The sequence below is a fragment of the Heptranchias perlo genome, chromosome 8, assembly GCF_035084215.1.
Source record: "Heptranchias perlo isolate sHepPer1 chromosome 8, sHepPer1.hap1, whole genome shotgun sequence".
Classification (NCBI taxonomy): Eukaryota; Metazoa; Chordata; class Chondrichthyes; order Hexanchiformes; family Hexanchidae; genus Heptranchias; species Heptranchias perlo.
The window spans coordinates 9,624,471-9,645,100 of NC_090332.1; the positions used below are offsets into that span (position 1 = coordinate 9,624,471).

Below are 20,630 nucleotides of genomic sequence, written 5' to 3' on the forward strand. Positions count from 1 at the left end.
CACAAGTTAACTTTGACCTGAAGCTTGGGGCATAGAGATAACATCCAATTAAAAAAACAAGTATTAGCATTTAACACAAATAATACAACATAAAACCTTTCCATAACCTTGTTCTTGGCACCCATACAAAACAAAAGCAAGATTGTAAAAAAAGGGTGGGAGTATTAAAAAGGAAGGGCTTGATATGGGTCATATATCAGTCAGGGAACACTAACAATGTGGACTATATCGAAGATGGTGCTATATCAGAGATAGTGAAGGGCTACTTTTATTGTATAATCAGAATTGGAGAGGGACTGGCCTTCTTTGGTTGTATAGGATAACGTGCATAATCCCCCGTGACACCTGTTTAAACTGACTTCCCAACCCCAAGGTGAGAACATAGTTATTTAATAATTAGTGCGATACTTTAGCCCTTTTCATTTTTACGCTTGGGCCATTTTTGGTGATGTTTGTTTATAACAGCATAGCAACAACTGTGGTAACTATGCTGTTCCTCACTGCGTGCCAGGATTTCATTGAGATCAAAGGTAAGTGAGAGAGATAACTGCTTAATGGTCCCAAATCATCAATCTACAGAGAGATTCTTCAATCTGTCCTAGACATGTGGAAGGTCTGATTACTTTACAGCAACTCAGAGTCTGCTGTTTAAAAATGGTGTTTTTGAAGATTTCTATTAAAATACGTCCTCCAAACGTAAAAGGCCAATTAAGGCCTAGGCAGTTGAAGGCACGACCGCCAATGATGCAGTGAAGGAAATTGGGGATGCGCAAGAGGCCAGAATTGGAGAAGCGCAGAGATTTTGGAGGTTATAGAGATAGGGAGGGGCGAGGGCCATGGAGGGATTTGAACACAAGGGTGAGAATTTTAAAATCAAGGCGTTGCCAGACCGGGAGTCAATGTAAGTCAGCAAGCACAGGGGGGATGGGTGAGCGGGACTTGGTGCGAGTTAGAATACGGGCAGCAGAGTTCCTTTAGCAAGTTCACTTGTAGATATCATCATTAAGCTCTGCTGCTGATATTAATAAATTACCTCTTCATCTGCTTGAATCTGCCGAACTGCATGAAGCTGGAGTTGCTTTCCTTCAAAGACAATCACAGAGTTTGGGTCGCAGCTGTGGTTCAGCAAAGACATGCTGTAAGGAGACAACCATTCGCATTAGCTACAAAAACTTGTGTCAGCCTATGTGCACGTAACTTCAGGATTCCTAAAAGTCAGATTGCCTTTGTAGACGATTAAAAACATTATTAATAAATTTTCATGTTTCAAAACAAAATCTCTCAAATGCTGTATTCAAGCTGCTATTATCTACAACACAAATGAACTTTCACTTCCAGGTTAAAAGTCTCATTTTTTTTTTAAGTCCTAAGAAAATAATCTAAAGGTTAGTCATTGAGGAAACATTATAACATGGCAACATGGCTGAGTGCAGTTCTTCAGTTTGCAATTGGCTGCCAACATCTCAATATTCTGTTTCTTTTATGCCCACTTCAGAATTAAGCACAGTCCAAAGTATGATTGGGTTTTGAGGTAATTTGAAGAAAGCCTTCACTTTATCAGTTGGCTAGGCTGGCAGGACTGGGCATAAGCAGATAGTTTTGGAAGGAACAATGAATTCAGTGTTGAGATAGCAACCTGTCACAACTCAGCCAAAAGCAGAAATTGGAACCCTTTGAAAAATATGTCAAAACAAGTGCACAATCTGTTAGGTGTTTTTTTTATCTTGGTGAATTCTTGTGCTTATCAACTTGAAGAACATCGGTGCTGGGGAATGGGACATGATCTCATTTCTAACAGCCAGCATCAGTCTTAAGCACAGCTAACTCTCAGGTGGACTAAAAGATCCCATAGCACTATTTCAAAGAAGAGCAGGGAAATTCTCCCCAGTGTCTTGGCCAATGTTTTATCCCTCCACCAACATCATTAAAAACAGATTTATCAGGTCATTATCACATTGCTGTTTGTGGGATCTTACTGTGCGCAAATTGTCTGCCGCATTTCCTACATCACAACAGTGACTACACTTCAAAAATACATCATTGGCTGTAAAGCGCTTTGGGACGTCCTGAGGTCGTGAGAGGCGCTATATAAATGCAAGTTCTTTCTTTCATACAGCCAAGAGTCGGTTTTCCACTGTCTAACCCAAGGGCTTTGAGGCTACTTTTGATGCCCTAATCACCGCCCTGGCCGAGACGAGCTAACTCGGCACTGACCAGGCATTGAACTTGAGACCTTCTCGTTCTATGTGCTTCCACCACTCACGGAATAAATTCACTGAGCCATCGGGGAGCTGTACCTTTTTAATTTAGAGGTGCCAAGGGCCATTTGCCATGTTGAGGGTGCCGTACAAATGCAGATTGTTGTGAATACTCATGGTTGGTCTAACTTACTTGGGCAGGAGGCCATTAACAAACACAAAAACAGCAGCTTCTACATGACCCTACATATCTTCATTCAGTAAAGAAAGGCCGGTTGCCCTCTCAACACCGATATTCCTACATGAATGGGCGTAATTTGGGGGAAAATAAGCCACACTGTTTTTAAGATTCAAGCACAAGCTTTTTTTTTTATTAAGGGCAGGCAGGTGATGACTGAGCTTTGCATCATCTGAGTAACTTTCTCACTTTCCAGCACTACATTCGTATGCAAGTCACATCCAAATATATGGCGCATCCCTTGTGAGTGTAGGTACAAACGGCATTTTATATTCCGTCAATTAAAATTGAAAGCCTCCATTAATTATCTAAATCCTAAACAGTAAAATCCATGTAATCCATTTAACCGAGGCTTAGCACTTCGGAATTCATTAGGAGCGCTGTGTAAATACAAATTCCCTCTCCTTTTTTACATAATAGCTGCGATAACAAAGCACTGCAGCGTGCAGTGATGTGCCTCAAGAAGGAAAGAGAGACTTTAGAACTTAAGTAACAACAGCAACAATCTAAAGACAACGGCACCTGCCTGCCAATTTTGGCACCAGGACTTTTCCTGTTTCTGATTGATGCAGCAAACCTCATGCTGGGCGAGAATGATAAGCTTAACGCACAGTGTGTGATTCGCAGATCAAGGTTGCACAGTGTTCCCATTCCACCCAACGTACTGCACTCTGCCTGTACATTATTACCTTGACAACGCACCGCTGAACCTTCCCAATGAAATTAATGCATCTCAGATAGGCAGCTATCTGGTCAACGGCGCAAACCTGTGCATCACAAATCCCTTCATTGACTTTAACTCTCTCGCTGTTAAGTGTTAGTTGATTAATTCCCAGTGGTTTGTTTTAGTGAGGCCTTCATTCCAAGTTATTGCAGTTAAGCACTTCTCTCTCTTCTCCCCCACCCCAAGAGTCCTTCATTGGCTGTAAAGTGCTTTGGGACATCTCATTTCTATTTATTTAAGATGTGGAGATGCCGGTGATGGACTGGGGTTGACAATTGTAAACAATTTTACAACACCAAGTTATAGTCCAGCAATTTTATTTTAAATTCACAAGCTTTCGGAGATTTTCTCCTTCCTCAGGCAAATGTTCACAAGCTTTCGGAGATTTTCTCCTTCCTCAGGCAAATGTTTGCCTGAGGAAGGAGAAAATCTCCGAAAGCTTGTGAATTTAAAATAAAATTGCTGGACTATAACTTGGTGTTGTAAAATTGTTTACTATTTATTTAAGTGGGGGCTTATTTTGATCAATTTGAACAGAGTTTCAGTCACACCGAATTCAGTGAGAACGCCACTGAATCAGTAGCTGAAACCAGGAATTTCCGCTGTACTCCAGAGCACTGGTGATGACTGTCCAGCCAGCCTGGCTCACTGGTGGGGCTTGGAGGGTTAGACCAAACACTGGGGCTTGGACACACTGCTCCATTAAACTCTACAAGTTAATGCCCTCATGGGTGGGAGAGTTCGAGCTGGACAAACAATGATAAGCTGATCTGTGCTTTAGCTAATTAAAGTCCTGCCATATCCCTACTTACACTTAAGGTAAGCCTTGAGGGTCTGGCCAATCTTGTACCTAACTTCCCTGGCCTTAGGTAAATGGGTGTGGCCCTACAGGAAGACGGTGTGCATTTCATATCAGGCTGATGGATCCCTTAGTGGGTTTGAAGATTCGATTAACATTGGCATGGGTTCTCATGCAGGTCAGATGTCTGGGTGACCCAAAAAAACTTTCTGTAGAACAGAAAGATGCAGGTCTTGCTGCAGAATAGAAAGATGCAGGTTTGCTAAGGAGCACACCGTCAGAGCAGGTGCCCAACAGAAACCAGGATGTTCTACCCACCAGGGAGAACTGAGACTCATTCTAGCCACATAACTCTAACCATCTGATTACAGAGAACGTCAGAAGTCCGAGCTCAGGCTGCCCACCCACCTAGATACACATAATAGACACAAATAGATACACATAACTCAGGAATTTCAAGATTTTTTGCGCCAAACAGAAAATATGCACTTTTTGACAAACCAAAGCAGTCCACGAATCCCCAGGAAGTTTGGCTACACTTCATGTCTTGGGCACTTATGAAAACTTCTTTCAGCTTGGAAGGTCTGTTTACTCAGTTTGAAAGCTCTCCAGAAATTGTTAACCTGGGTCAGTATTAGCACTGATTGATTGCAAGATGCAGGCACGACGAGTGCTGCCACTAGCTCTCAGCTGGGGAGAGACACAGCTCCACTCAAGCTGCCCAGTCATTTCACCTCTCTTGCACTTGATGCGTTGTCTACAACTCGTGTTACTCCTTATATAGACATTCTCTTGCCTACACTGGACGGTTGCCCAAATTGCTTTTTAATAAGGGGCTTGGACTTAACCCGCTACAGTCCATTGGAGGAGCAAATACGCACCAACCTCTCCCTTCCAAAAAAATAAAGGCTACTTGTTGAGTTGCTGAGCTTAAACATTACACAGTTCAACTTCACACACACTTAAAAAAGATCGTATTTTATATCTGTGAACTTTAGAGGCGTAGTGTTTCCTCCTGTTTCTGAAAATGTGTTTGTTATTTGTTTTTCTAGATTCTGTGTTGCAAATTCTGCCAGTATATGCGCATTCAGCTACAATGGAACAGGTTAGAAGTCTTCCATACACCGCACAGCATATTTAACATGTACACATAAATTTGTCACACTTTTCCGATAGTTTCCTGAGAAATCCGCCAATTAAAAGCATTCTATTCTCATACTTGTAACCCCCACAACCCCCACCCCCCCACAACAAACAAGCCTTCACCTGAGAGAAAAAAAAAATACACAAGTTTCCATATCATTTGACTAGCCAAACACACGATCACAATTGTAACTTGGGGAACTGACAAACTTAATAATTTTCACACCCCTGATACAATGAGGCAATCCTCACTGACTATCATGTTAGATACAATAGGAGTCTGGTTATGAAATGAAGATCCCATGGTATTAAAAGAAATATAGCCACAAGGTAGAGATGGCTAGGGGGCAGAAAGCAAAGAGTAAGGGTAAATAGAGGTTGGCCGGATTTGGGTTGTGGTGTGTCCTGGGGATCTATGCTTGGACATCTTTTGTTTTCCATTTATAGAAATCATTTGGACGTAGGTAAAAGAGAAATGATACCAAAGTTTGCTGATGATACCAAACTAGGGGGCTCGGGCAAACTGTGAGGGAGAATGCCAGAGATTTCAGGAGGACATGGGCAGGTTAGCAGAGTGGGCAGATAAGCAGCAGATGCAGAACCGTGCAGAGAAATGTGAAGAAGCTCATTTTGGGAAAAACAGATTTTTATTTTCAGAGCCGCCCCACCACGTGAGCCAGAGTCCAAGAAGAAGTTTAGTTTCTTTAAGAGAGCAAAATAAACATTAAAAATGTCAAAACTGAGCGACCGTGCCCGCGTAACCGGTGTTTGTTGTATCAGTTGCAGGTTCTACTCAGACTCTACTCACAGTACCTGGGATAGAGGCCAACACCAACTTCCTGCATCTCCCCGTTGCTGATAGTGAAACAGTTGCAAGTCACCTGTGTAAACAAGAAGGATAGTCCCGTGTTACACCAAACCTCCACGAGGAAACCCGGGCTCCTGCTCGAACAACAGGATGCTGTGTGGAGCGCCTGCACTTTAACTGTGCAGAGATCCCACTGCACCACTTCTCAATTCAAACATCCTTATTCGATCTCGACTGTAACGCCACATAAGGAAAATATTTAATGGCCAGCTACTAGCGTGCCCTGTGTTTGGATTAGAACAATTTTACTGATAACTCCCCACCGAGGAACAGACTTGCAGTGCAAACCGTGTGACAGAAGAAAAGCCTGCGTGATGGTGGGAAAGTCGGGTAAAGTTTTATATATTTTAGTGCCCACTGCAATAAGGAGGCAGCGAAAGCAGGCATGCCTTTTATCAGTATTTTCTAAGAGATGAGAAAGGATACGGATTGTTTGCTGGAGGGATGGGGCTGTGTCTGGACACCCCTGTGCTCGCTGACCTACATTGGATTCCGATCTGGCAACGCCTTGCTTTTAAAATTCTCATCCCTCCGTGGCCTCGCCCCTCCCATCTCTGTAACCTCCTCCAGCCCAACAACCCTCTGAGATTCTGCACTCCTCCAATTCTGGCCTCTTGTGCATCCCTGATTTTCTTCCCTCCACCACTGTCGGCCGTGCCCTTCAGCTGCCTATATCCCAAGCTCTGGAATTCCCTCCCTAAACATCCTCGCCGCTCTACTTCTCTCTCCTCCTTTAAGTCGCTCCTTAAAACCTACCTCTTTGACCAAGCTTTTGGTCACCTGTCCCAATATCTCCTTCTTCGGCTCAGTGTCAAATTTTGAGTGATAATACTCCAGTGCATCCAGAAGCACCTTGGGACATTTACTACGTTAAAGACACTATACAAATGCAAGTTGTTGTTGTTGGTACAGATGGGTTAGTGGAGGGACGGGGCTGTGTCCGGGCAGAATAAGGATAGGTTATTGGAGAGATATTGATGTAGATAAGCAGGGTATGGATGGTTTAGTGGAGGGATAGTGATGCAGCTACGCAGAGTAGCCATGGTGTAGCTGTGTCTGGATAAGGTATTGATGGGAGGTCAGAGGATGGTGCTATATTCAGGGAGTGTGATAATGATGCAATGGGTTGAATTCACAATTTAGAACAGTGCAATGTTTCACTGTATTGGTGTCACAATGGCTCAATGAACATTAATGGCTGCATTCTTTTAAAAAAAAGGTCAAATTAGTATTAATTTTAAAATTACAAATATAATACATTTCCCTTTCAACCATGAACAGTCAGAAATAAGAAAATATCAGCAAGACCAATGTCAACAGAATATCAACCACATTTAGCAACAACAACTTGCATTTATATAGCGCCTTTAACGCAGTAATACGTCCCAAGGCGCTTCACAGGAGACTTATCAAACAAAATTTGACACCGAGCCACATAAGGAGATATTAGGAAAGGTGACCAAAAGCTTGGTCAAAGAGGTAGGTTATAAGGAGCGTCTTAAAGGAGGAGAGAGAGGTAGAGAGGCGGAGAGGTATAGGGAGGGAATTCCAGCGCTTAGGGTCTGGGAAGCTGAAGGCACGGCCGCCAATAGCTGGGCGATGGAAATCGGGGATGCGCAAGATGCCAGAATTTGGAGGAACGCAGAGATCTTGGAGGGTTCTAGGGCTGGGGGAGGTCACAGAGATAGGGAGAGGTGAAGCCACGGATGGATTTGAACACAAGGATGGGCTGAATGGCCTCCTTCTGTACTGTATGATTCTATGATTCAATGCAAGATGGGGAAATGTTCAGCAGTAAACTCCGACCATCCAGAGCAGTGGTTACACCAATGAGTCAACAAAGCCAAATCATTCAGGCAATTGTATGTCTCGCCTCAAATTTTTTTACCCAAGATGTACTGGTGGCATAGTGTAGCACGGGTAGGCATGATCTCTGAAAATAAGGCTTATTGAGCCTAAGGGTTTTTTTTAACCTATTTCTCACGGTCTTACACAAAACTTAAGGACGCAGATAAAGGAATTCCACATGCTGGTCCAAGCTAAGCTAACTCGGGGCATAATTAATTTGTGTTGATGTTGGCTTACTAAATTCTTAATGGAATTACTACGTTGCAATACAATTTTACAAAATAACCCATTTTGTTTAAATAACAGAGGAACAAAAGCAAAGTCCTAGTTAATCCCAATAGGTGAGCAGTGATCCAAATTAAATAAAAACTCACTCTGCCATTCCCAACTTTCTTTGTCAACCAATTCCAGGGCCACCCATGCACTCCACATTTCTGTGGTCTGATACAGTGGTAGGGAGAATGTAAACATAATAACAGTATGTGAACTGCTTTAAGCTGCACAAGGATAAAAGTACAGAGTAACTTTACTGGAAGTGATACTTAGTTGTAATCATACATCAGGATACAAAACCAGCTGGCATAATAACAATATTAATCACATAAGTCTCAATTCAATCTGTCTGCGTTTTAACACATCGCCCCGATGCAAACCATGGCTAACTATGTCATGTTACTTCATAACCATTAATGGTTTTGTTCAGCTGTGTAACAAAAGGACTCGTTCAATGCAATTGATGTTTCCCTGAGCAAAAATAATAGTGGGGGGGGGGGGGGAGGGGGGGCTGTATTTCGCTCAGTCTTTATTTAAAGGTTGCACTGTTCATTAGGGAACTTTGATAAAGCAGCAAAATCTGCTGCCTTTTTGCCAAGAGGTTTTGCTCAACAACTTGTAAAATCTTCAATTAGGCCAAACAAGCCTGACAAGAAGCCAGCGTGAGGCCTACCAAAGTAAGAAAATGTGCTTGAAGATCTGTAACGAGCCACAGGGCCTTCAGCTGAAGCCAATTGACTTTCTTATCTGCTCCCCCCCCGCCTTCCACCAACCACCCCCAGGCGAGGCTGCAACCTGCTCTAGGCTGTGTCTCCAACCCATGCGGACAGTACATCAGAATCGCACAGCAGTAGGAATGCACCAATACTGATAATGATTGGCAAAGTTTACATAGTTTTCAAAGTGATTATAAATGGTATGAAATTCAGTCAAGAGCAGTAGCAAGGCCACTTTGATTTATCAAGAAAACTGCTTGTATTGTGAATTTGTCGTATCGGATAATCTCCTTTGCACTGTCGCTAACTGATGATATGTGGTAATAGGAGTACAATTTGTTGCAAATCCACTTTTAAGCGAACACACCAACAAAGCTCAGCACAGACAATTCTGAAGACTTAAGGCAAAAAACGTATTAGGATGTCAGACTCAAGATGACACAAGCTTTCTTCTATTCACTGGAACAGAGGAAAAACACTCCCTTTAATCAGAGAATCAGTTCATTCTTACCTGGAATTTAGTCCCATTAAAATTAATTGGGAAAGGAGGATTCCATACAATAAGCAAACATGTTCTTATTAATTGCTTTCATTTTGGATAAGTACTGTAAAGGGGCTGCCAGCTCCCGACACATGGATCTCCCACAGCTGGAAGCAACACTAAATTAAACTTGCTGAATTTGTTAAGACTAGCAGCTGGGAAGACCCAATTGACATAGAATTACATCAAATTTACAGCACAAAAACAGGCCGTTTGGCCAAACCGGTCTATGCTGGTCGGTGTTTATGCTCCACCTGAGCCTGCTCCCACCCTACTTCATCTAACCCGATCAGCATATCCTTCTATTCCTTTCTCCCTCATGTATTTATCTAGCTTCCCCTTAAATGTATCAACCACTCCATATGGTAGCAAGTTCCACATTCTAACTGCACCCTGGGGGTAAAGAAGTTTCTCCTGAGTTCCTTATTGGATTTATTGGTGACTATTTAAGAAATTGAAGAAACAAATTGTTTTTTTTCTGCCACCGACCTCAGTAAGTTCACTTTGACCCCTGCATCGGGAGCTGGCATCAATATTACTGCACTAAACCAGTATGAAAGCAGCCATTAACAGAAGTGGTGTGACCTAAATCCAGGGCCTCCCTAGAATCTGCAGCAATTCAAAACCAGTTTCTTCAGCGACTCAACCCAGACCAAATTCTGGGGCAAGTCGGTCCTGGGTCTGGAGACTTCTCATTGTCGATAGGTCTATAATATATTTGAAATCTTGCATCTGCATGCACTAACTGTCAACTCTTTCCATTACTAATTCCTATGTCCACATATATAATGGCAACTCACTATGTAAACTTGTCATGCTGTCTTTACACCCTCCCTGCGAATTTATGTAGTCAGTTCCCATTAGAAATGTGGACATAGTCACTTATAGAGGAAAAAGTTGTCATGAACGGCATGCAGATGCAAGAGTTTTAATATTTTCTAAATACATCAAGATTGAGAGATATAAAAATAAGGACAGCATGGATGACATTAAAATGAGTGCTAAATGCCCTCCACATGCCCTGATTCAATTATCTCCCTCCCTCATCAACAACATCAAGTTGCCTTTATATAGCACCTTTAACATAGGAAAACATTTCACAGGAGTGTTATCAAACAAAATTTAGCACCAAGCTACTTAAGGAGATATTAGGAGAGGTTGGTCAAAGATTTAGGTTTTAAGGAATGCTTTAAACGAGGAGAGTGGGGTGGAGAGTTCCCGGACCGGGAGCCAATGTCGGTCGGTGAGCACAGGGGTGATGGGTGAACGGGACTTGGTGCGAGCAGAGTTTAGGATGTGCTTAAGTTTATAGAGGGTGGCAGCTGGGAGGCTAGCCTTGACAGCATTGGAACAGTCGAGGTTGGGGGAAACAAAGGCATGGATGAGGGTTTCAGCAGCAGATGAGCTGAGACGGGCCATATTACGGAGGTGGAAGTAAGTGGTCTTGATGATGGAGAGGATATGGGGTCGGAAGCTCAGCTCAGGGTCAAATAGGACGCCGAGTTGGCAAACAGTCTGGTTCAGCCTGAGACAGCGGTCAGGGAGGGGAATGGAATCGGTGGCTAGGGAACGGGGATTGTGGCAGGGACCGAAGACAATGGCTTCAGTCTTCCCAGTGTTCAATTGGAGGAAATTTCGGCTCATCCAGATCTGGATGTTGGACAAACAGTGTTACAACACAGAGGCAGTAGAGGGGTGGATAGAGATCAGAAAACTACACTTGGTTACAATTCCTCATGTGCAATGCCACAGGGGATCGACCAGTAATAAATAAAGTGCTAAACTGGCAGCTTTTGTTCAGAAACATTGTGTGTCAATTTGCTGGTACTTAGCCCGAGTCTTCCATGTTTACAGTAACAGCTGCCACTGAAGACAGAGCTGTCTCATTTCACTTTACACCTAGCCAGAGGAGACAGATAGGTGTGAAGTAGGATCTCGATGTTATATTGTGGGTATGCAACAGCTAGTGTTCATTGGAATGGTGTCAGATGTTGGTAACCTTCTAATCCCCATTGAATTGCAGCTTGTTAATATCTATGCTTTTCACATTTTTCACACTTAGACACTAAACCGGACTCAAAACTTCTGTGACGACAGCTGTTCACAAAGCTGCGATCAACGGGGTTACAAAATCCCCATTCACTTCACCCCCGAAACATTTCAGCTGTTACCTGGCACCGTTCAGACTCAGAACACCTGGCATTGGGATTGGTGCACCTGGCATTGGGATTGGTGCACCTGGCATTGGGATTGGTGCACCTGGCATTGGGATTGGTGCACCTGGCATTGGGATTGGTGCACCTGGCATTGGGATTGGTGCACCTGGCATTGGGATTGGTGCACCTGGCATTGGGATTGGTGCACCTGGCATTGGGATTGGTGCACCTGGCATTGGGATTGGTGCACCTGGCATTGGGATTGGTTGTAATATAGTTACGATGACAAAAACCATTAAGGGAAGGGGAAAATAAATGATAGCAGAGAAATTCACAGTGAGCACTCAATTCTGTGTCGACTTCCGCAGCTGTGTGATCGCAGGGGGACTCTACCTATATCACGTAGAGCAGCGTTACTTGTTTACTTTTTATTATGCTGAGGATTGATTACGGCCTCATTCAGGATGGCTCCGACACGCTGTATTTTGGAGAGATTGGACGCAACCCTGAACCCACAATTCGTCACCCGGTGACCTCCTCGTTTCCAATTGTGCCACAGTGGTGAGTTACAAGTGACACCCTTCACTTGTGCTACGGGTGCCAGGACAGGCCCGTCTCCTAAGAGTGTCCCCTTGTTTATTGTCACTGGAGAACAAGAGGAGAAGGAATGGCACTGGATCCCAGAGTCAGCAACAACCCACAGCCAAGCCAGCCGTAGCCAGAGACCCCGTGATGCATAAAGAGCCACGGTGAGGGCCAGTCAGGCTGCAAGTGTTGGGTGGGCTGTATTGAGAGCACCACTGACTTAGAGAAAGATCAGGATTTTTCAACCCCCTCCTGACGGTTTCTCAGTGGATCTGGGGTGGGTGGGGGTCAGAAGATTGCTCGTTATGGGCTATTCCACATCCCTGCCTCTCCCTATTTCCCTGGGAGTAGGTCTGGCAATGCAAGATGTGCCCACCCATATCAGGTCGGACACACGTAAATGACATGCAAATGATGGAGGTACATCCTCCAACATTTCTCACAACATTTGCATCGGTGGAACACTGAACACCAAGGCCAGCTGTTAGACCCAGGCATCCAGCGTTTAAATGTCGATGGAGGAGGGCCTGTGCTATGGCTGTTTAATTGTCCCAGAAGAAAGAGGAAAAATGGGGAGAAAACATTTTCCATTTTTGTTTTAACTGGCAGCTCCGAGGCATGCTGGCACTCCCAGGGTGGAACATGCTTCGACTATATTCCACCCCAATGTTGGCTCCCCAAAGCCAGGGAGCCCACCTCAATTATTTTAATGACTATGGGCCAGAAATTCAGCAGGTGTCTGGGGGCGTGGCGGGCGGAAGTCCTACCCCAATGGGAAAGTCTAGGCTATTTTCTTCGTGCCCTGAGGATCATACTTGTTAAAAGAAAGAACTTGCATTTACATAGCGCCTTTCATGATCTCAGGATGTCCCAAAACGCCTTATAGCCAACTTTTTGAAGTGTAGTCACTGTTTTAATGAAGGGAAATGCGGCAGCAAATTTGCACACAGCAAGGTCCCACAAACAGCGATGTGATAATCTGTTTTAGTGGTGTTGGTTGAGGGATACATATTGGCCAGGACACCGGGGAGAACTCCCCTGCTCTTCTTCAAAATAGTGCCATTGGATCTTTTACGTTCACCTGAGAGGGCAGACGGGGCCTCAGTTTAACGTCTCATCTGAAAGACAGCAGTTCCGACAGTGCAGCACTCCCTCAGTACTGCCCTGGAGTGTCAGCCTAGACTTTATGCTCAAGTGTCCGGAGTGGGACTTGAACCTACAACTTTCTAACTCAGAGGTGAGAGTGCTGCCCACTGAGCCACGGCTGGCACTTTTAAGTTTCATTGAGTTTCCACCTTATGCCTGTCATCAGCGCCATGTGGGAATTTTCCCAGGATGTTTTGATTGCCTCGAGACGTCTTTGGCTTTCTGCTGGGTTTCAATCTTCTCAGCAAACTCAGCAGCCAATTTGCGCACAGCAAGGTCCCACAAACAGCAAGAAGATATATAGGAAAATAGGAACATAGGAACAGGAGTAGGCCATTCAGCCCCTCGTGCCTGCTCTGCCATTTGATAAGATCATGGCTGATCTGTGATCTAACTCCATATACCTGCCTTTGGCCCATATCCCTTAATACCTTTGGCTGCCAAAAAGCTATCTATCTCAGATTTAAATTTAGCAATTGAGCTAGTATCAATTGCCGTTTGCGGAAGAGAGTTCCAAACTTCTACCACCCTTTGTGTGTAGAAATGTGACCAGATAATCTGTATTGGTTGAGGGATAAATGTTGGCCATGTATAAAGGACTTCTCTACATCCATGATGCTGACTCCCTGCATAGAAAGTTTATAAAGGAGATACAGTCGTGCAGTGAATGGAGAATAGTGAACAACAGGGAATATTCTACCATGGGAGGGCATCACAACTAAGTCCAATCCTGTCCTTGCCCAGCAAGTGCTAACACAGCACCCACAATCCTCCACCTTCGAGAACTCCTGATTTCAAATATGCAGAAGCCACTGGGAAGGGAAAAAAACAACGCAGAGAATTATTTATGCAGGAGTAGGAAAGGAGAGACTATCTGTTTGATAACTGGGCCGCGTCCTCTCCGCCCTCTTTCCTCAAGTGATTTGGCCTTCTTAGCCTCTTCTCAGAGTTCACTGTCCGATTTTCATCGCTCCACCATTGGCAGCACAGCCTTCAGCCACCTAAGCCCTAAACTCTAGAATTCCCTCCCTAAACTCTCCTTTAAGTCGCCCCTTAAAATCTACCTCTTTGGCCAAGCTTTTGGTCACCTGTCCTAATATCTCTTTACGTGACTCGGTGTCAAATTTTGTCCGATAACGCTCGTGTAAAGTGCCTTGGGACGTTTTACCACGTTAAAGACGCTACATAAATGCAAGTTGTTGTTGCTGTCCAAAAGTTGGTTCCATCCTTATTTGTCCAAAGCTCCATGTCGGAGCAGGTATACAGTCTACTCCTGATAATTCCTGATTAAGTACTAAAAAGAATTTGAATAATCCAATAACTTGAAGTAAGCAATATAAATAACAAAGTAAAGTGTGCTTAAAAAAACAATTACCAGATAATTCGAATTAAGCAACTTTGAACAAATAGACTGTTGTATATCCTCCTCAGTATGTAAATTCCCTGAGATTCTAAGCCAGAATCTTAGCAGATTCTTTGACTAACCCGGAACACCTTAACCCCATTGATTAATTGTCACAGAAGGTTCGGGTGTTTAACTGTTTTTTTTTGGGTGGGGCGGGGGGGCGGGGAAGAGAATATTCCCCCTGGACAGTTGGTCGTGCTGGAGTTACAGTTCCACAAGTTCTTGGGGCCTCTCTACAACATCTTGTCCAAATCACCATGCACCACTGCCAAGTCTCATCCTGTGCCACCGATATGTCTGGCAGGAATCACTGCATCAGGTCATGGGAGCCTAAGCCTGGCTTATCCTCTTCCCTAGTCCAGGTGCTCTGAGGCCGATCCCAAACAGAATCCCAAACGAGATCAGCTAGCCCGGCATGGATCCGGGATCAAACCTGGTGTGCACGGCTCCGTATCACACTGTACAGTGCTGCCAGCTTGCTTAACTTCTAAGCGTTAAGATGAGAGTCCCATATTCCTCGTGTCCTGTTCTTCACAGCAGGTTAAACTTGTTACTGTAAATCAGGACGTGGCGGAGGGCAAGAGACACTTGACTGTTGTTCTGTTGGAATATACTGCACAATATTCAATTACAGCGCTATTAAAATGCCAAAATCTGTGTTATTCCCTGCTGCTTGAACACAGTGAGGGACAGCTCAGCTGATAAAGACATATAAGCACTGCTATCACGCAGCGTTCAACTTCATAATCATTTAAAGGCTAATTAAAAAGAAATGCTGTATAAAATGCGACAATGCAAGGAACAGAAGGATGATTAAACGGCCGGTGAACAGCCAGGTCCTAATTCCGCGCCTGTGGATGAATGAAGCAGTTTCTATTTCCTCAGACGCGCTCTCAATGAGTGAATTAATTGGATGTAGTGAAATGTGACTGAGTACATTAAAGCGGTCTGAATGACACAAACCGACTGGAATGAGCCCGAGTTCAAGGGCAAACTGTTCCTGTGGCTGAGGCCTGTCTGTATCTTATTTTCTCATTTGCAGATGGATGGCATGAGGGGGGGGGGAGGGGGGAGGGGGAGAGGGGAGGGGGGGTGGGGGGGGAAGAGGAGGGGAGGTGGAGGAGGGGAGGGGGGGGAGGGGGTGGAGAGGAGAGGTGGAGATGAGGGGAGGGGGGGTGGGGAGGGGGGAGGGGGGGGGAGGGGGGAGGGGCAGGGGAGGGGGCGGGGAGGAGGGGAAGGGGAGGGGGAGGAGGGGACAGCGTTCTTTCAGCTTTCCCGACGTTGATTTCTTTTAACCCTTTAGCTGCATCTCTGGCCCCTGCAGTCTTATTTTGTCTTCATTTATCCATCTGCTGTAATTTATAAACGTACGGGCCCCAATCTTATAAAATCGAGCTTTATATTCTTTATTTTTTAATTCCCCTTTTGCCGATAACTGCTTCCTGCTGCAGGAGATTCCTTTTTTCCCTCTTGGACGGTCTGACTCGTGTATCGATACGTGGAGAGAAAGCTCCAGGTGGGAGACATTAAAAGCACCGTGTTCAGTTGTCAAATATCCCTCAACCCTCTCCACCCCACCCACCCCCCCAGCCGATTCCTCAAGACCCGCTCCCCCCCCAATCCATCACCACCCCCCCGCATTCCCTCAACCCTGTCCCACCCCCACCCACAGCCCCATTCCTCAAACCCTCTCCCCCCCACCTCGACCCCCCCCCAGTCCTCAACCCTGTCCCACCCCCCCACCCACCCCCCATTCCTCTACCCCCATTCCTCAACCCTCTCCCCCCCACCCACCCCCCCCATTCCTCACCTCTCTCCCCCCCCACCCACCCCCATTCCTCACCTCTCTCCCCCCCCACCCACCCCCATTCCTCAACCCTGTCCCACCCCCACCCACCCCCATTCCTCAACCCTCTCCCCCCCACCCACCCCCATTCCTCACCCCTCTCCCCCCCCACCCACCCCCATTCCTCACCCCTCTCCCCCCCCCCACCCACCTCCATTCCTCACCCCCTCTCCACCCCCACCCACCCCCATTCCTCACCCCTCTCCCCCCCCACCCACCCCCATCCCTCACCCCTCTTCCTCCCCCATCCCTCACCCCTCTTCCTCCCCCATCCCTCACCCCTCTTCCTCCCCCATCCCTCACCCCTCTTCCTCCCCCATCCCTCACCCCTCTTCCTCCCCCATCCCTCACCCCTCTTCCTCCCCCACCACCACCCCTCCCATCCCTCGCCCCTCACCACCACCACCACCCGCTCCCACCCCTCTCCGCCCCAGCACCTCTCCTCCCATTCCTCACCCCTCTCCCCCCCCAACCCACCACCCCTCTCCCCCCACCCACCACCACCACCCCTCCCATCCCACCACCACCCCCTCCTCCTAAGAAAATGACACAAAATTTCACTTCACAGAATCTCACTACACAAAGTAGTCTGCCTCATATCTCCCACCTGCAGCCTTTATTCTGCAGTGCCAGCACAAGAATCAGAGAAGGAAAGCTACCATTATAGAGAGAACAAATGAGTCAAGGGGGAAACGACAAAGCGGGGAAATTTTTTTTATGAAGGGAAAATTTCTTCATGCCCAAAGATTTTGAAAAATCACCCCCATTTGCACAGTTTGATTTATAACGTGCGAGTTAAATGATAAAGTAATACGCAATTAAAGTCTCACACTGTACTGAAGGCATTCTTGGAATTTTTACCAGCAGTTCTCTGAACCGATAGCAGGGTAGGAAACAGGGCGATTTAATCACTGTCACAATGACCTTAAAAACTGGTCTTTGGACAATAGAGGAAAAAAATCATTATAATTGGCTGCCGGAGGTTCAATAATATTAACACATCCAAGCAACCGAACAGAGGAATTTAATCTGTGACGCAGTTTTCTGATAAAGTGATCGGTTTCACTGAGATTGCTAATAAAGGGGACAGTTTCACCGAGATTGCTAATAAAGGGGACAGTTTCATTGAGATTCCTAATAAAGGGGACAGTTTCACTGAGATGGCTAATAAAGGGGACAGTTTCACTGAGATGGCTAATAAAGGGGACAGTTTCACCGAGATTGCTAATAAAGAAGACAGTTTCACTGAGATTCCTAATAAAGGGGACAGTTTCACCGAGATTGCTAATAAAGAGGACAGTTTCACTGAGATTCCTAATAAAGGGGACAGTTTCACCGAGATTGCTAATAAAGAGGACAGTTTCACTGAGATTCCTAATAAAGGGGACAGTTTCACTGAGATTCCTAATAAAGGGGACAGTTTCACTGAGATTCCTAATAAAGGGGACAGTTTCACTGAGATTGCTAATAAAGGGGCTGGTTTCGCAGTGATTTCTAATAAAAGGGACAGTTTCACCAACATTCCTAATAAAGGGGACAGTTTCACCGAGATTCCTAATAAAGGGGACAGTTTCACCTGGATTCTGAATAAAGGGGACAGTTTCACTAAGATTCCTAATAAAGGGGATAGTTTCACCAAGATTCCTAATAAAGGGGATAGTTTCACCAAGATTCCTAATAAAGGGGACAGTTTCACCAAGATTCCTAATAAAGGGGACAGTTTCACCAAGATTCCTAATAAAGGGGATAGTTTCACCAAGATTCCTAAGGGTTGGTTTCACGAGATTTCTAATAAACAACAGCAAGAACAACTTGCATTTAGATAGCGCCTTTAATGTAGTAAAACGTCCCAAGGCGCTTCACAGGAGCTTTGTCAAACAAAACTTGACACCGAGCCACATAAGGAGATATTAGGGCAGGTCAAAGAGGTAGGTTTTAAAGGAGGAGAGAGAGGCGGAGAGGTTTAGGGCCTAGGCAGCTGAAGGCACGGCCGCCAATGATGGAGCGATGAAAATCGGGGATGCGCAAGAGGCCAGAATTGGAGGAGCGCAGAGATCACGGAGGCTTGTAAGGCTGGAGAAGGTTACAGAGATAGGGAGGGATTTGAAAACAAGAATGAGAACTTTAAAATAAAGGCGTTGCTGGGCCGGGAGCCAGTGTAGGTCAACGAGCACAGGGGTGATGGGTGAACGGGACTTGGTGCGAGTTAGGACACGGGCAGCAGAATTTTGGACGAGCTCAAGTTTATTGGGGGGGGGTACAAGGTGGGAAGCCGACCAGGAGAGCGCTGGGGTAGTAAAGATCTCTCCACCATGGGGAGCATCGTGACCAAACCCAGAACGTGGCAACGTCCACACGACCAACAGGGTCTGCCAAATAGCGAATTAAGAGCGAAACCCCATCCCCCATTTCCCCCCTCGCAAAATCAAGGGCACTGAGGCAAATTGTAATGTTCTTCCCCCCCTCCCCCCACCATTGTTGAGATGAGCTAACTCGGTAAACTGGGACGTTTCTGATGGGTACAGCTCAGCTAATCACTGTCTCAGCCAGCTAAGGTCTCGCAGGAGCCCACAGCTACAATCTTTAAGCGGAATACAAGCTAAAAAAAAAAGCCAAGGTTCAAGTCTGGTGCATTCTAAATGAATTTAGCGGTAACTAAATTCACTCGGATACTCTTGAACTGACGCCCCCACCCCTGGGCTACTGACCTATTGAGGCCCGGAACAAATCCTGGTTTTCTACTGGAATTTCTCTCGACTGCTCAAAGCATTTTACAGCACCATTTTTCCGATGGAGATCAACTAATTCCCAAGGTCTTTTTTTTTGTGTGAGGATCTTTATTCATATGACGTTCAATAATACAGAGGAAAAATTAAATGCCACGATTTGCACGGAAATAGCGCTGAAGCTGCAAACCAATTTTTTTTAATATAAAAAAACATTAATTTGAGTAATTTATTCTGACAAGTGCTGACAATGCTCACCCTCCGTATTCATCCAACTTAAGGCTGGCTCTCATGTACAAATCGTGTCATTTCCATCTGGGGCATGGTGAAGGAGGGGGGGGGTGGGGTGGGGGCGGAGGGAAGCTGTAGATTAATATCTGGAGCTTCTGTGGCTTGTGGTCGTCAGGGAAGGCCACATCCAGTTAACCATTTCACTCAGGAATTTGTTTAAGCATGTAGCTCTTTCCCAGTGCTAGAATTATTAAATTGTGATCAAATGAATAGATCTTCATTTCTCAGCCTTTTTCCCCTTTACAAAAGCACGACTGGGTCCAGGAGCCTCGTGAGGGGTGTGGGGGGGGGAGGAGGTTGAAATCAGCAATGGTTGTCACCAATTGTTGTCCAGTAACTCATGCCAGAGTGCCAGTTCAAGGTGAGACAAGCCCCACCTGTGAGATCCACCTCCTCCCTCCACTCCCTACCCACTATGGTTACATAGCCCGCTGACAATCACTGTCGAGGCCTCTTGGACCGGGTACCGCAGGGACAGGAAGGACCTGTCGGACTGAACCTCAGCACGTTCAACGGAGGAGAGAAAATACACAAAAGAACTCAGCTGCCTCAAGCCAAGATACATTTTCTACAGAGTACATTATCTTCTTACGAGTTTCTCCTGTTAGTCAAGGCTGAGGAGCTGACCACAGCAAGAGAAAACTTCAGCAATCCAGCAAAGATAGGAAGCAGAACACTACCTGCCGTGAGACATTACAACATCACTTTCCAACATTGCAACAGTGACTAGGCTTCAAAAGTACTTCATTGGCTGTAAAGCACTTGAGGTCGTGAAAGTTGCTATATAAATGCAGCTTCTTTCTTTCTTTAGACATGTGGCTTTGGAAGAGAGAGGAAAAAAAACGACAGCTTTCTTCATCGTTGTAGTCAGCTTGCTCGCGAGGGGATGGACCGCTTTGTCAGCATTCTCATTTTGGAATACGTTGGCCGATCTCCCGTGGCACTGCTCGTAGTGAGTGTGAGGATACACTAGAGTGTGACAGGAAATAAGTATGATGCTTGCAGGAAGTGCGCACACTATGCAAGACTATTTTTAATATAGCACCATCAGGTGTTGCTCATGATGAGTCAAAGGATACACTGTTTTATATCAGGAGGGTTGCCAAAAATTAGTTACTGGAAAATGT

At 45.4% G+C, this 20,630-nt stretch overlaps 1 protein-coding gene across 3 annotated transcripts in view; it reads right to left on the reverse strand.

The window, feature by feature from the left end:
• Positions 1 to 20,630, reverse strand: part of smyd3 (SET and MYND domain containing 3) — a 602,505-nt gene that overhangs the window by 120,811 nt on the left and 461,064 nt on the right. For all 3 annotated transcript variants that reach the window (XR_010963601.1, XM_067988627.1, XM_067988628.1), the window contains exons 6-7: positions 5,916 to 5,983; positions 1,034 to 1,136 (exon numbers count right to left, since the gene is read on the reverse strand). Coding sequence is in view for 2 of the 3 variants with exons in the window: in XM_067988627.1 (XP_067844728.1) it covers positions 1,034 to 1,136; positions 5,916 to 5,983 (171 nt within the window). In the remaining variant the exon portion in view is untranslated. The remainder of the gene's footprint in view (positions 1 to 1,033; positions 1,137 to 5,915; positions 5,984 to 20,630) is intronic.